The 16,202-nt window shown below is 45.2% G+C and overlaps 2 protein-coding genes across 2 annotated transcripts; both read left to right on the top strand.

Moving 5' to 3' along the window:
• Window positions 1-1,235: 1,235 nt before the first annotated feature.
• EI90DRAFT_3136471 (uncharacterized protein) lies at window positions 1,236-2,237 on the top strand (the record flags this gene model as incomplete). The annotated part of the gene is made up of 3 exons (XM_039064797.1): window positions 1,236-1,478; window positions 1,527-1,646; window positions 1,698-2,237. 3 exons carry the CDS (start codon window positions 1,236-1,238, stop codon window positions 2,235-2,237), a joined length of 903 nt encoding a protein of 300 aa, XP_038908368.1.
• A 3,284-nt stretch (window positions 2,238-5,521) lies between these two features.
• Window positions 5,522-6,998, top strand: EI90DRAFT_3159633 (uncharacterized protein; the record flags this gene model as incomplete). The annotated part of the gene is made up of 4 exons (XM_039066235.1): window positions 5,522-5,878; window positions 5,952-6,151; window positions 6,205-6,348; window positions 6,396-6,998. The coding sequence occupies exons 1-4, from the start codon at window positions 5,563-5,565 to the stop codon at window positions 6,996-6,998; spliced, it is 1,263 nt and encodes a 420-aa protein (XP_038908369.1). The 5' UTR covers window positions 5,522-5,562.
• Between the last annotated feature and the right edge of the window lie 9,204 nt (window positions 6,999-16,202).

Raw genomic sequence — 16,202 nt, forward strand, 5'->3', positions numbered from 1 at the left:
CACGTAAGTTTCTAAAACCTTCAGGGACCAGCCCTGAGGTGGTTGCTAATGCCGGATCATGTTGATCCTCGTCGTCATCTGACGATGGCTTTTGGTTTGAATCTCCCATGATGGGAGATTGCGGTTTCTTTTTAGTGTCGCTGCAGATGCGACCTTGCCCTTGCAGGCATGTTTAGGCGCCATAGGCGCTTCCGAGTCAGATGTTAAGATTGTAGAGTTGTGGGTTGTGTTGTAAAAACACACCTCATGCACTTAAAAAAGTGTGAGGTCTTAGGTAGCTCAGCACACAAGGCCGTAAGTGATACAAGTTTGTGTATTTTACGGTGGTGTGTAAGCAGTTACCCGGAGGTTCCCGCTTGCCCACGTGACTATATGTATCTAATTTACATGTGACTCGGGTTCGGGGCTATTGCCCTGACATCAAGAGACTCTCATCACAAGTAATTGGGAGACATATCATCAAAGGAAAAGGGTGGAATGCGGAAGCATTGAGGAAGGCAGCACAACAAGATTCTCCAGGGGGTAAAACAACTCGGTGAGGGATTTTGGTAAGCCATTCATTCCAACTATGATGGACTATCGTAGTAATTCTCTCATTCTTCTCTCACCAGGATGATTACCCCAAGATGACAGCTGAGATTATTCAAAAACTCAAGGGCTTGCGACAGATAGGCGCTGCAATATCTCTTAGTGATGCACACTGTCTGATAGTTGCTACTATTCAGTACTGCAATCCCTTATATTCGAGAAGAAGTTCAAGGATGGGAGTGTCTTTCATGTAACTGAAAGTTGGGTTTTGAAGTTTCTCTGCAACACCATGAATTGGAGCTACCGGAGCCTACACAGGCCTCACAAAAGGCTCCAAGTGATGCTGAAACACTCATTCACAATTCACTTCTTCAGCAGGCATGGTCAATCCGCTCATACCATATACCCACTGAACTTTGCGTGAATTCTGATCAAACCCAAGTTGTTTACTCTGATCCAAAGGCTTCAACATGGAATGAGATTGGTGCAAAGCAGGTTGCAGTTTTCGGAAAAGAGGAGAAGTGCACAATTACAGTAAACCTTGCAATCTCGGCAAGTGGTATTCTGCTGCCACTTCAGACTATTTTCCGTGGCCACTCCTCCAAGTCTCTTCCCCCCCATCATCTCCCTACTACGGTGAGGCTATGAAATTAGGATTTCACTTTGTTGTCTCTAACACAGACACCTACTGGGCAACTATTGAGACAATGAAGCAATATGTTGAAGACATTTTGGTGCCATACTTCCTGGAACAAAAGAGAAGGCTCACCCTCCCTGATGATTATCATTGTATCTGGCAACTTGATGTGTGGGCTGTTCACACATCACGGGAATTTCGTGAATGGATCTATAGCTGTTTCCCATGGATCATCCTGGATTATGTCCCTGGAGGTTGTACTGGCCTCTTTCAGCCATGCGACCTTGTTGTTCAACGGGCATTCAAGCTTGCAGTCAATTGAGAACATCGTATCAACACAATTAATGATGTCCTCAAGCAGTTGGAAGACCAACAAGAGATTGTTGCAGTGGAGGCTAGCCTTCCAGAATTATGCCGGCAGATGGTTTGCATCCTCGTCAAGGCATTCCATGAAATAAACAAACCACACATTGTCCTTAAGGTGTGTTTCTTCACAGCTATCTCATGCAGCACTTCCGCATATTCCACTTAGGCCTTCGAGAAAGCAAAATCAGGCAAATTCAATCTTTCACACTCCAGTCTCACAAGTTCAGCAGTGCTTGACATCCTGAGGATGCTCCATGTTGACAACCCAACACTCTTTTCCGAGTTTTCAAAACCTCGCTCAGCCCCAGAAGCCCCACAAAATCACACTCAGTGTGCAAATGGTGTTGGATCGGATGAGCCTCCATTCCCCCCCGATAGTAATGAGTGTTCTGACATTCCCTATGGTGCCGCACTTACACATACTCTCACTGGAGAGGTTCGCGAAGGCCTTATGCTTGAACCCGGCACCCAATCCCTTCTGCCACAACCCACGCTTGCAAATGAGCTGGACCCCAATTTTCCTGAGGACACCAACGATTTGGATGGGCACTGCAGTAGGGAAGAAGATGAACAGGATTCAGGTGATGATTATGATGGCAATGAAGCACCTGATTCAAATTGGGATCTGGAGCCGGCACGTCAAGGGGGAAGGGTGAAGAAAGTTGTTGATTTGGCAGCACACAATAGGTGGTGGGAGGGGTGGTAATAGTGATTTCTTGATCTCTAACTTGTAATTTACAATTTATGTGCCCACTTCCTGCTTCGTTAGTTCAAAGTCCCATTGTGACATGTAACAAAACATACTTGAGTTCAGTTCAAAAAGTGTCTGTGACGTGTGACATGAACCTATGGTCATAATGGGACAGTAATCGGAAGTCACATGCAAATCACGCGACAATAGAGATTGGTTAATGCGTGGTGTTTCTCCAACAGCAGAGCAGGAGACCCAGGGGACATATTAGAAATGGCAAGTCACTGGAGATCGGGACATATGTGGAGGATAATGTGGAGGATGTGACTAAGCGCTTGTGTAAATGCCGCACATAGTAAGCTCCGGATTGCCGATGCATAGTATAAATATGGGTGCTTTAGCAGCGTATGTTCTTTAGTTACAGTTTCTCTTCTCATTTCTATATTACATCTGGGTTGCGAGTGAACCACTGAAGTGGGTTGCCATATATGGAATTCCGGATTTACAACAGGACCAGGCTAGTCAGCCAATTAACCCACCCTATCAAGGGGTGTTTTTTACGCTTCAAATAGGGCCTAAACAGCCTATTTCAATGTGGACATCCTGGGACGTCCTGGTGATGCGGCTTGCTGCCAAAAATGGACTGTGGGAAAATATGAGGATGTCCTGATAACTATGTGCCCCGCGATGTTGTACATACAGCTATTTACATAAATAGTAGACAGGAAAATGGAAAAGATAATCGAATATTAAGGGAATTATGGCCGAGGCAGGGGAATGGCCAATGTTTCTCAATGATTTCGAGCATTATACTCTGCCATGGTGCTTTCAAGGGGATTTTTAATGCTTATAAAGATTTTGGAGATTTTACAAGCCATTGTAGATAACCATATCCGGTACTATGGGTAGCTTGAGAGGCTGGCATCTCTGTCAAATCTCCACCGATTTGGAAAATCCATCACTTACAAGTACATACAAGCTCTGGCCAACATTCTGTAAGGAAATGTATAACCTCATAGCTAGGTATCAGAATGAAGAACACACATGTTATGTCGCATGTAAGCATATATATTACCACATTCAAGATGTGTTGTCATGAATATTCACCGAACATGGATTACATGGGAAAAGGGAAAGAGTCGACATTCAGAGTCTCTCAGGAGCCTTAAAAATATGGAAAAATATCCTGAGTGCCCGTGGAGAATATTCTTCCTATAGTACCAAGTTTGAGAGAAATCGATGGCATTTTTGTCAATATATTTACAAGTTATGCCGATTGATGGCAACACAATGAATAAAGTTGACGATCTCCACAACGGCCGAACCAAATCTCTCCGCTACAGACTAGTTCGACTCATTTTGATAACAGCTTTCCAATGATACAAAATATGTGTAAATCGACGAAGAAATGGGGGAGAAATGGGGGAAATACTGCTGGAGCAGCCTGATATGAAAGAAGGTCGACGCGAAATCAAACCGTCCCATTCCATGCCTTTCTTTGAGCCACACTAACTTCTCCTCTCCTCCAGCTTTCCAACAAGCTCAATTTTATTCAAATTGGTTCTTGAGGTACCACCATTGACAGGTGCTGTCAAGTCCACGTGAGATTCAGCATGGTGTTGAATCAGAATCTCTACTAATATTTGTCCATTCAGCACGAAAATTGGCATGGTAGGAGAGATAATCGTGCTCTATCGATCGAGCATAAGAACGTTGGGTGTAAATGCGTAGTTGTAGAGACCGTCGAGTAAGAAGTTGAAAGTTATGCTGTGCATGAGAATCCTGCTTAGGAACTGAAAATGGTTTCAGAAAAATAGAAAAAAATTAAAAAGAGCGAGTAATGTGGGTCTTAAATGGATGTGCGAATGGAGGCAAGACTGGGCCTGTGTGCTGTGTGGCTACAGTGTAAAATCCATAAAAATAGTTATTTTGTAGTGTATGAACCTTTCCCTGTAGAAACAAACAGAAATAATATGCTATGGTAGCTTCAAGAACATTCCAATTGGGTTTAAAAAATGGAAAACACTAATAAAAGAAATTGAAAAAGACAGAACAATAAGTGGCCCGGAACCCAAACTCGTGTTGGAAGCCTCAACCGCTCCCCATAACCGTTCTAACTTTACACCATTCAACTATACTAAACCTTAGCTTTCCAACGCAGTTGGTCTCATTCCAAATGGTGGAGAAATGAGCAAGATAGTATGGGAGGAGCGGGGAATACATTGTGCATTTCCCCTATCTCACTGAATAGTAGTCCAAATGTCCTGAAAGTTTGTGCACTACAATACATGTCCTCAAAGTAAACTTGATATATTTTCTCGTATTTCTTTGACATCTGAGAGGCACTGAACTTTGACCTTGCATGTCATTTCCCACGCATGCCACTCCCGTGCGGTGTTGAGTGAACCGAGAATCACACATTTCTCCATCAGTTCTCAACCATTTGCCATCGGGTCTTTTGCGATAAATTCCTCTCAATCGCCTCTTTATTTCGTATTATTACTCCAACTCATGATTCTGCGTGCACACAGCTCCAGAAGTGGATTGTGAATTAAGGACATCGTTACTTGAACATTTGAATTGAAAGTGAATTGTCAGGACATCTCAGGACGTCCTAGGATGTTCCCATACAAAAGAGGCCTCTAGGCCCTCTTCAAACGTCCTGAGAACCCCCCTCTATAGGTCTAGATATCGGTTGTCCAAGGTGCACCCCCGCGGCTCGGTTTGATGGATGATGATGATGATGATAAAATATAACAATATAACAATAAATCTATCTTATTACCCCGCGGCCTCGTGATGACGTAGCAGTGCGGCTATCCCGTCCTAACACCGCAGCGTACATGGGGGGAATGTCTCTACAATGATGGGTATTCTGGTTGGTGAGATCGGGTGTTAATGTTCCTCGGGTTTTGTGATGTCCGTGTGTATTGTCGTGGTGTTGATAATGAGAAATAAGAAAAAGAAACTAGAAATTAGAAATGGGGTTACGGTCCTCCGTCTGTCCTGTCACGCCGCGGGTCCAAAATTTTGTGTCACGCTCGGGACCCTGCTGGTAGTTGGTCGTGTGAGTACAGTAAATCTAAGAGGGTACTTCAGGTGGGGTGCTTATAGGTTCATATTATAGTGATCCCGTGATGAGTAATAGGTGCAATGGGACTGAACGACATAGCACCCGACGTTGTGACGCGTGGCAACGCATACTCAACACCAGTTAGTCTCCTCTAGCTTGAGTTGCTGACCTTGGAGACCTCACATTGCGGATTTCGTCCTCACACGAGCACGAGAATCGCAAGAGCCCACACAACAGCACAACCAGTTAAACGTACCAGAAGCAAGGATGACTTCACCTACACTGCCTAACCGTGCCTACGTCGAAATCACTCGACATCGACCTGTCCCCAGGGGTCCAACCCCCAAGCCAGGGAACATTTGGCTCTTTCTCTGCCGCCCCCCCGATGCCGATGGAGCCTTCTACCTTGACATACCTGTTCGCATAATTACGCGGTTGTGCCAGCATCCTCGCAAGTATCTCCGCTATCTTGGTTGGTGTGTTTTGGGTATCGAAGGCCAAGTAACGCGTCGGGGGGAAGATATTGGGGACGGAGGAGTGCTGGCCGATCAAGGGATCTATGATTATGTTTGTGCTCTGGCAGGTCCTTCGCGTTCTCGTTAACTCCTATTGGATCATTCACCTGACCATCCGTACCATCCATCCCACCCACACAGATGGAACGGATGTGCTTGCGCGTGCAATCGATCCCGAAGTCATCAAACTGCGGAGTAACGTTTCATACTCAGACTCGGCGCTCTCTGAGGGTCGGGTGGGCTTCCGCGCAGAACTCGATAAACGCGATAAACGCTGCGTGTTCACACAAGACCCATTTCCTGAAGCAGCTCACATCATCCCGTATGCTCGCGGAGACGAGGTGGGTTTATATTGCTGATCATTGCGCTGGCATGGCCTCAGACTTCGTCCAAGTGGTTCCGTCTAATAATCGCCGGACGTAACGCCTATGAAGAGGATGTGTCGAACCTTATATCCATCAACGACATTCGTAATGGGCTCTTCGTCGGAGCGGATATTCATCGGCACATAGATGCACGTCGATTTGTAATTCTTAAGGTTCTTCATTTTTCCTTATCTTGGATATTCCTAACCCCTTCATGCAGACTCCGAATAGAATTTTAGATATTGGTGATGTGCCACCTTATAATGGTTCTGACTTTCCCCTAGATGCAATGGAGTTAGAGTATCCGCTCGGCGCACGGTTTTCACTCCAATGTCTAGATGATGATCCCCCGCTGATTTCCAAGGCAAACAAGGATGCTTGCTTTTTGCGAGGAACTTTATCCAAGCCCTCTTCCCTCATACTCCATTACAACTATGGTGCTGCAGTTGTCAAGCTGTGGGGTTGTCATGCCCATCTGCTTTCAAAGCGCAACAACATTCCTCGTCCTGAAGTTCAAGTAGATCATCAACTCAGTGGCCCCTCTCGAATGGTTCATGATCGGAACATAGCAATTCAAAAACGCGTGCATGACGGAAATGGTGGTGGTACAGCTCCAGGGGGGGTTACTGAAGGTGCTGAAGTGGATATGGTTGAGACTATGGAACCCCTGGTTGGCTATAAAGGATGGGATGAGGATGATTGGATGCTATTTTTGTGGAGCAAAACCCCAGCTGGTTGCAAATATTTTTGTGCGGCTGAAGAGGAATTTACTTCTCGTGTCACTGAATGGGTGGATGAGGTTCCCCATGATGCAGGTGTATAGTAGGTCATGCATCTAATGAGTAAAAGATTGACCATGTTTGGCCCACCCAGCCCAGACTTGCTCTATTCTCCCAATCCCCCCATTGGCAACCAAACTGAAGATCTTCCTTGACCCACATGAGTGAGCTACATTGCGACATTCATGAGAAATCCATATGAGAAACACCTAAAATTTACATGGAAAATATAATAAATCGAGTCCTAGCACTATGCAAAGTTTCAGGCCAATTGTTGTGAAGTTATAATAGTAATGGGAATCGAGTATTCCGCACTACATATTGAAAGACACATGAGGTGTTGGAAGTCAAGCTCGAATTAGGTTATTTACATCAGGTTAATAGACTGAGCGGTCTACTTCCATAACCTCCCCTCGCTGGCATAACCTTGTTTTTTTCAACATGAGGGTGGCAATGCCATCGGAACCGGCCATTGGAACTGAGATCCGCACTTCAGGAGATTATGAAGACCAATTTCCAAATATGGAAGTCTCCAGTCAAAACATGGAAAATGTGAAAAACACCTAAGAATACAATAGGGGGGTTCACAAAGGCATAACTATGCACAACTCAGACTCAACTTGAGTTTCTCAACTCAAATGCAACTGGACAAAACTGCAACAAAACAGCCAGTTGTGTCAAGTTGTGAGTCTCAACTCACATGGCCCAACTGTCATTCCCAACTTGGCCTTTAGAAATTTCCTAACTCCGCTGCCTGTGACAGTAAGTCAGGTGAGGACTGTACAGTTTTGATTATCCCCCTCTTCATATCATGGCATTGAACTGCAAAGCACAAACCCAACGTTGCTGACCCTCCCACAAATCTGCCCCATCCCAAGCGTGAGAAAAGGGCCCCTGCCCAAAGACCTATGTCTATAGCTACTCCCAAGTCTACTATTGCCACAGCCAAAACCGAGAATGAAGGTTCCTGACATGTGCTTTGGCTCAGTAACTGTAAGGAGTGGTAACCCCACCCCTTATTTCCCATTACATAATTGTATAATTGTCTTGTAATAAACATGTATATACAAAGTACATACAATAGTGTGGGAAAGTGGAAAGAGCAACTTAGCCTTTCCTCCCATACTGTTGCAAATAATAACTTCATACAAGTTACTTTTGTTGGCAGCCTGAGGAACTAGGCTAACCAGGGTTGGCACCTACACCAACCCCTTACAGTTATTAGAATACCAACTTTGTTTACATCGGGAAGTTGTGTGGTGGTTATTCGTTGCAGTCATTCTGGGATGCTTTGAGGTGTTGGGGGCGTTTTGACCTTCTTATTCAACTTAAAACTCCCTTTGTACAACAACAGGAATGTCGCGTATATAAGGGAGGAAGTTCTTAGACTTTTCTCCCTCAGATCTCTTATACGAGTCTGAGGTGAGAACCATCTTATATCTTCTACCTATAACCCATGTATAGTTCTTGTCGCAGTTTCACGTGACATAGGTATTTACAATCTTAGATCTCTTATACGAGTCTGAGTTTCATGCAACATAGTCTTAATTCTAATAACAGTAACTGGACTGACTGGTGAAGGAGAGAATGAAGGAAGATCAGTTGGGAGGTTCTAACGAGACCACCACCAAGCTGTTCCCTGGTTCTTTAGTTAGGATGGGGAAGTGTACTAGTAGATCTGTTGTAATTATAGTACCAATCCGAGTGTTTTGGCTAATTCTATTTTATGGGTTAGTCTAAAATTTCTGAGAAATGACTCACAGATAAACAGGGCCCTGTGGAGCTGTTCCTCTAGTATAATTTCTCAATTTATCTGGGTGTAATTCTGTGTAGGATCGTTAAATTTGGATTTTAACCTGAAATAAATCTTCTAAGTGGTGAATTTTCAAAGCTTCTACTCTGTTAATGGGTTTAGATCGTGTCTGAAGTGTCCCTTGGCCTTGTCTTATCTTTATCTTATATTTATTGCTTGTTTTAACAGTAGCAAAATAACTGTTTGGTGTTTACACTTTGAAATCTGGAGTGTTAACCAGTTCTCCTGTTGAAATATCTCCCCCTCCCTAATTGCTGCCTTTCACTACAGTGGCAATCTTAACTTTTTTGTACTGGAGTGTCAGGGTCGTGTGTGCTCACAACAAAGGATGCCCCAGAAACCTAATTGATATCAAAGCTGGGGGACATGCCCACACCAGCACATGGTCATATATACATGGTAGAGGTGGTAACTAGTCAACTAGCTAATAACTGGTAGTATCAGATCAAGAAAGATAGAAGATCATGTGGCGTCATAACTGACAGCCACAGATTGGATCAGATTGGAGATGAAGAAGGAGAAAAGAAGTAGAAGCTGATGGAGATATGGGTCATGTGGCAATGTGCTACTTACGCTAGCGACCCGAAGGCATGCCCTGACATGGAGTGATAACCAGAAATGCTTGAGAAAAATAATACTCTATTTTGTTAACTTCTCTGAGGGGGTGCAAAGTTGCAGAAAGGATCTCCCTTTTATACTCCTTGGGTTGCCTTCCTTTTTCATGCTCTACCTCGTATTTACAGGGTATTTTCCTCAAACTAAATAAAAATGAATTTTTCATGCTATAGTTCTACTGCGCTCAGCTGCACTGAACTGCAGCTCTGCTACAGTCAGTGTCAGATCCATCCACAGCCATCATCCTCCACTACCTCTGATCCTTCTGGACTACCTCTGCTCCTTCATCACTAACCTCAGAGCCCCTGTATTCTGCAATCACCTCTGACTCCCTCAATGGTCAACACCCCCTCAATTCAATATATTACCTACACCTCCCTAAGTATGGAACCCTGAAGGCCTCCGGACAGCTTCGATGTCCACTAGCGCACTCCCACCCCCACTGGGCAATTGACTTGCTTGCCCTGCAAGTCTACCTTTGGGCCTATCCTTCCTTTCCATTTCTGGGTAGCCCATCATTCCGCTAACCCCGTAACCTGACTCATCAGTAATATCCAGTCGGCTAACATTTAACTCCATTAGTGTAAGGAATGCCCTGCTATAAACAACATACAACACATGTAATTACATATATAAATGATGTGGGGTATGATGAATGGAGTTTCACTCCTTTCCTCTACCTCATTGAAATATAGCTCTATTCAAGCTCATATCTTTGATGGACTTGAGGAGTGAGGAGATACAAGGTCAGCACCTATACTGACCTTACAGTTAGCTCTGCTCTGCTTGGTCCTGCCATTCATGGGCCTGCCCTTGCTGTAACTATATATACATAACTTGTAGATAGGTTACACCCCAGTGATAAAATCGAGTAGAGTTAATCCCCCTTTTTAGTTCTCACTGCCAGTAAGTAAATTAGGGCATGGACATGTAACTTGGCACAGCGCTCCTGGTCTGAGTCGCTGAGGCCGAAGCCCTCCACCATGGAGACATTTCCTTCATCTTGCATCCGGTCTCTAACAGTCAGACTGCACCTAGAATCCTTATTGTCCTTCCTCACCTAGGCTATTTTAATGATTTAATTAGAACTTGACTGCACTGCATTTGTTGCAGTTCTTTATTTCAAATTCCTCTTATTTACCATTAAGTTCACTATGACTTGGTCATTCTGAATTCAAACTTCATGTACAGCTGCACTATGACTTTCAGGTGATTTATTCTATTTTTATCCAGTGACATTTAGTTAAAATGAGACTTGAAATGATAAATGAGGGAATTGTTCAAGTTTAGAACCAAAAAAAAGAGTTGCTAGTAGTTAAGAATTGATCAAACAAATGTGTTAGAGCTCTCTGCCTTATTAGTGTATTGTTCCCTAAAATTCCTGCCATGGTCCGTCATAGTTTTGTGGTTTTTCATGGTTTTCGTCCATTTCCCCTGGTTCCCATTTGTATTGCTGCATCCTAGTCCTTCATATGTATTGTTTGTTGTTATAATAGGTCGTCCTCAATGATATCATATTTTTTATGAATTTTATTCAAGGCTTGAGACCTAAGTTGTCTTCCCACGCTTCTTCAGGTTACTAACTTCATGTCCTTATATCTCACTCATTTCTGAATGGTTTTTCACGTTCTCAGCATCATAAATTTTCATTTAATCCAACCTTTCTAATGGTACTAAAGTTGTACTCTAACTCTCGGTATTTGTCGAGTTAGCAAAAGTTCACATGCACAATTGGTAATCATGTGTGTTGTTCTTGTACTCATCTGTATGTGGGCACCATTTCTGTTCAATTATTTGGAATTATTTATTGTATCCATGAGTGTTTGTATCCTCAATACAGGCTTCCATGATTTATTTCAGATTTTTTCTCATGATCTAAGGTGTTTTTTTGTTCTTGTTAAAGAAATGGGTTCTGGGTAATCCATTTCTTTCCATCCTTATAGACAACTTGGAATCATTGACCTCGTGTATGTAGGGTGGCCTAATCATGTAATGAGCATCATCCGATAACCTTAGAGCTTTTGACAGAAAGCTGGGACCTTGTGGTGAATGGGAGTTTGCTGTGATGGGTACTTGGCACTTGTTACATGAGCGTACCATGCGTGGATGTATAGGATCACAAGTAAAGGGGATATCCCAAGCTGGACCAGTCAAGGGCAGGGGGCTAACAGGTACTTGGCACTCAAGGGAGTGTACCGGTAGCGAGTGATATAACAGCTCCTTGAGGGAGCTTCCTGAGGTTGGGTTGACAGGTACTTGGCACCCAGATGGGCATACTGGCAACAGGGTATATGTCAGGGATGCATTAAAAGAGGGCTCGTGGCTCTCTATGCCGACTAAGCTCGTGGGGCCAAACTCTCCAAAATCCTACTTTCTTGACTGAACTTCACTATGCTCGATCCTTAAACTCCGTGGTGGGTTCTCTGGGATTTCCGCAAGGTCCGGGCTCAGTGTCCACTACTCACTCATTGTGAGCTAGATCACTGCCCTTATTCCTACTGTTGGAATTCCACACACTCACACCCTCTCTAGTGCGTCCTAGCACCTTAGAGAATTTTTGGGGGAGGGGAGAACTTCATTTTTCAATCCCGGTATGTACAGGAATATAAAGAATAAACATTTTTAGAAATGATTGATGGGAAATATTGGCGCCATATGGCTCCTGGACCCCATTGTAAGCGAAATATTTGAAAAGAGCATCAGAAGAATAAAAGAATATCATCCAATATATCAAAATGATGGTAAAAATATGAAAATATAAGAAAATAAGCGATATCTCAACGGATTTACGGAATTAAGAACCGAAATTGGAAATGCAGCCGGAGATAACTCTCACACAGCCAATGAGCATTTTCACCGATTTATTAGACGCTGTGGGAACGAGAGAGGCTGGAATTCTGGGTTGCCGCTTGAAATTCCCACGCCCGCACATACTCGTGACCTGCCATGCCTAACTTCTCCAACATAGAACTCCATCAATTCTCCACCGATTGGGACGTTATTGGTATCGTCGGAATCGTACGAATTAGGACTATTTTCAGGTACCAAATTCGTATCGAGTTGTCACGTGAATGGAAGTGGTTTCTGAATGTTGGAAGTGGGTATCCGAGCCGGCTCTGCATGTGGGTGATTATCCCACCTACAGCATCCGGGGTTGAGGCGGTCGAGGCGTAACATCTGGCACTGAGGACCTCAAGGGGGGGGAATTGGGCATGCATACTGGCAGGCCCAATGCGGGGTAGCCATCTTGTCAGGGACGGGTCCGGGGTAGAAGGGGTCCGGATGTATTGCCTGGCAGAAGGGCCCTTGCAGGGTGCGAACCGGGTGTGTGTGCTGGCAGGTCCGGGAAGGGACAGCAGTCCCTGGCCACTTAGACTGAAGTGGAGAATGTGTTATTATTATTAAAAGGGAAAACTATACTACTTACCTGAAGTGGAGAATGTGAGAAGAAGGTTACTTCTTCGGTTCCCACTTCAGGTACATTTATGTACATGCAGCTTGAGTCACATGATGAGTGCCACGTCATCCTCGGAGACAGCCGCAGCATCTGGGTGTCCCTGTGGGGGATCCCGAGAGCATCCGCTGCGTGCGCCCATACTGGGCACAGTGGGAAGCCATCCGGGGTGTGTGGGCCGGACGGGTCAATAGTACATTGATACAAAGGAAGGTGGTCCATGTAGATAGAAGGGAATAAACAAGAAAAGGAAGATAAGAGGAATGAGATAAGGAAAGAGAGAAAGGAAAGGGGGAGAGAGGGAGGAAGGAGGAGGGAGAGGGTTGGACAGCGGGGAGCGGGTGTGGTGTGGCCAGGTGGGTCTGGGTGGACCCGGGTCAGGTGGGTGTGCCCTGACACATCCCTGGCCACTTAGACTGAAGTGGGATTGATGAGTTGTTATTAAATGGGGGAACTATACTACTTACCTGAAGTGGGAATGATGAGAAGAAGGTTACTTCTTCGGTTCCCACCCCAGGTGTGTTTATATACATGCAGCTCGGGTCACATGAGGTTTGCCATGTCACCCTGCATACAGCTGCAGTCATCCAGGTGTCCCCGTGAGGGATCCTGTCAGGGCAATAGCCCTGAACCCCGAGTCACATGTAAATTAGACACATATAGTCACGTGGGTAAGCGGGAACCTCCGGGGAACTGCTTACACACCACCGTAAAATACACATACTCATATCACTTACGGCCTTGTGTGCTGAGCTACCCAAAGACCTCACACTTTTTTAAGTGCATGAGGTGTGTTTTACAACACAACCCACAACAAATATCTAACCTTAACATCTGACTTGGAAGCACCTATGGCGCCTAAACACGCCTGCAAGGGCAAAGTCGCATCTGCAGCGACACTAAAAAGAAACAAGCAGTTCATTAAGAAACCGCAATCTCCCATCATGGGAGATTCAAACCAAAAGCCGTCGTCAGACGACGACGAGGATCAACATGATCCGGCATTAGCAACCACCTCAGGGCTGGTCCCTGAAGGTTTTAGAAACTTACATGGAGTAAGTGCAGGGCCAAATACCCCCAGAACTCCACGACATACCAATCTAACCCAAGCTGGGGAAGATCCCTCACCTCCTCATGAGGTGATCGACTTGTGTGAAAAATGTGTAAGCGCTGAACGATCAGCCCAAAAAGCTGATTGGATAGAGTCGCAGGAAACTCCAGGGCCCCACTATCCCCTGGAGTCCCCCCTCACGTCCCCAAGTCAAGCCCCAAAGGCAGACAAAGAGAAACAAAGGGAAGAGCCCCCACGTCGGCTATCCGAAAAACTACTGGACTTGTTCCAGGTTCCGTCTGAATCGAGGACGGAAAGTGAAGACCAACTTCTTCTCAGGCTGAAAGCCCAAGAAGGCGTGAAGATATGCCCTGAGAGCAGGATCTCCCAGAGCGCGGAAGCTCCAAAAGAACTTCCGCTGTTTACACTCCCACACACCATGCCAGACAAGGCAAGGTCACCAACCTCGGAGGAGGTCTCCAAGATAATGAAGAGGAGAACTGAAATGAGGGAGTTCGCTGAGGAAGCCTTACATAAAAGTAAGGAAAAACCAGTGAACAGACCCCTCTATGAAAGGGAAGCACCCTCCGCAACGGCCTCGCCTAAACAAAGCGAGCGTGGAGTGTTCACTCCAAGAACCCATTCTGGAACCCCCAGAAGCGGAAATGTCAACTGGGGAGAGTCTCTGCTCGCCCAACCAAACTTCCTCCTGGAAAACCAGGAATCACGCATAATAAACGCGATAAACTCGATCCAAAAAAAGATCGAGGAAACGAACCATAATAGTATGGCTTGTCTAGAGATAACTCTAGAAAGAATGGCCAATGAAATAGACGCGTTGACTGAAAAAATCAGCGAACAAACAGACTTGCTGAAGGAAATAAATTTCTCACAAAAAAGTGAGGAAACAAACAAACACCCCTGGACCACGGTCCAGGACATAAATAGAACTCGTGAAAAATTCACGAAAAGAACCACCAGTGAAAGCACACTGGAATATCAGCGACTTGACAGAGACGCTAAGGAGATCCTTCTCCCAAGGATAGGAGAAGATGATGCCAAAAGAAGGCATCGTTCAGAGATTAGGAGGAGAATTGGCACGTACCAAAGGTTCGGCCAAACGTCCACTTATGACGGACCTCTCGAACAGAGAGGTAACTCAATCACACCCTCTCAAAACAATGAGAGAATACAAATACAACTTCAGGCGAATTCGCCTGAAACCAAAGAAACGCTGAGAGGAAGATTTCCCCCAGCAAAAACCCCCCAAAGGAGAGATCTCCATTGGATAGCGACCCCGCGAAGGCAGGGGAGCAAGAAGAGTACCTGGAGAAATGGTACGAAAAGGCCATAAGAATGGCTGAAGTGAGAATACTCACTCCCTACCCAGAAGGAGTGAAGCCAGAAGCCCTAAAGAATGGGCCGGCATTCCCTGACAAGAAATGGTCAGGGGAGAACGACATGGAATCGTTCTGGCAGTGGTTCACAGAACTACTGGGATTCCTCGCCTCGCGAGGATGCAAAGGTCCCCAATTTGACGAAGTCCACCTGGACTGCTTGATTCATGGATTAGGGGGGCCCGTGTTCGACCTCGGAATTAGACTCCGAGACGAAACTCTCCTCAGAGGAGACGAGGGCATGTTCCTCGAAGTACTCAACATATTGATGAGAACCTTCATCAAAGCCTCTGCCATGCTGAATGCGACAAAGAAGTACCGCAATGTCAAATACGAAGCGGAAAAAGGCCTAAAACAGTTCTACCTAGAACTGTCCAAAGCAGCATCCCAGATGGTGACGCCACCAGACCAGGCATCCTTCAATGCCAGGTTCCTAAACTACATTCCCCTCGAATGGAAGAGGGAAATGATTGCTCATGATAGAATCAGAGCAGACTTCTCCTCAAACGAGGAGATGCTAAAAGCAATATCTCATGTAGACGAGATAATCGATGGGCTGAAGATGTCTTCAGCCTACAAATCAGGTTACTATACCTGAACAACTACCATGGCAACCACGAGCCATGGTAGAGCCCTCCCATCAGGAAAGAAGACTGAAGAGCTGAAACCCAGATGGAAAGAGGACACATCCTCGAAGAACTCGAGGAAAACTGACCAAAAGTCAGTTCCAATTTGCGGCAAATGCGGCAAAATAGGGCAAACGAAAGACTGCCCAAGACACAACGTAACAAGCGATGAAAAACCAAGGCGCATAGCTGCCATGGAGATCACGATCTCAACGGAAGTAGAGTCGAAAGACTCATCAGATGAGAAACCAGAGAACAACTCTGGTAACTCCGAAGCATCAAGCTTCGAAGT

Source organism: Cantharellus anzutake, assembly GCF_015039405.1.
Source record: "Cantharellus anzutake strain C23 chromosome Unknown EI90scaffold_162, whole genome shotgun sequence".
Classification (NCBI taxonomy): domain Eukaryota; kingdom Fungi; phylum Basidiomycota; class Agaricomycetes; order Cantharellales; family Hydnaceae; genus Cantharellus; species Cantharellus anzutake.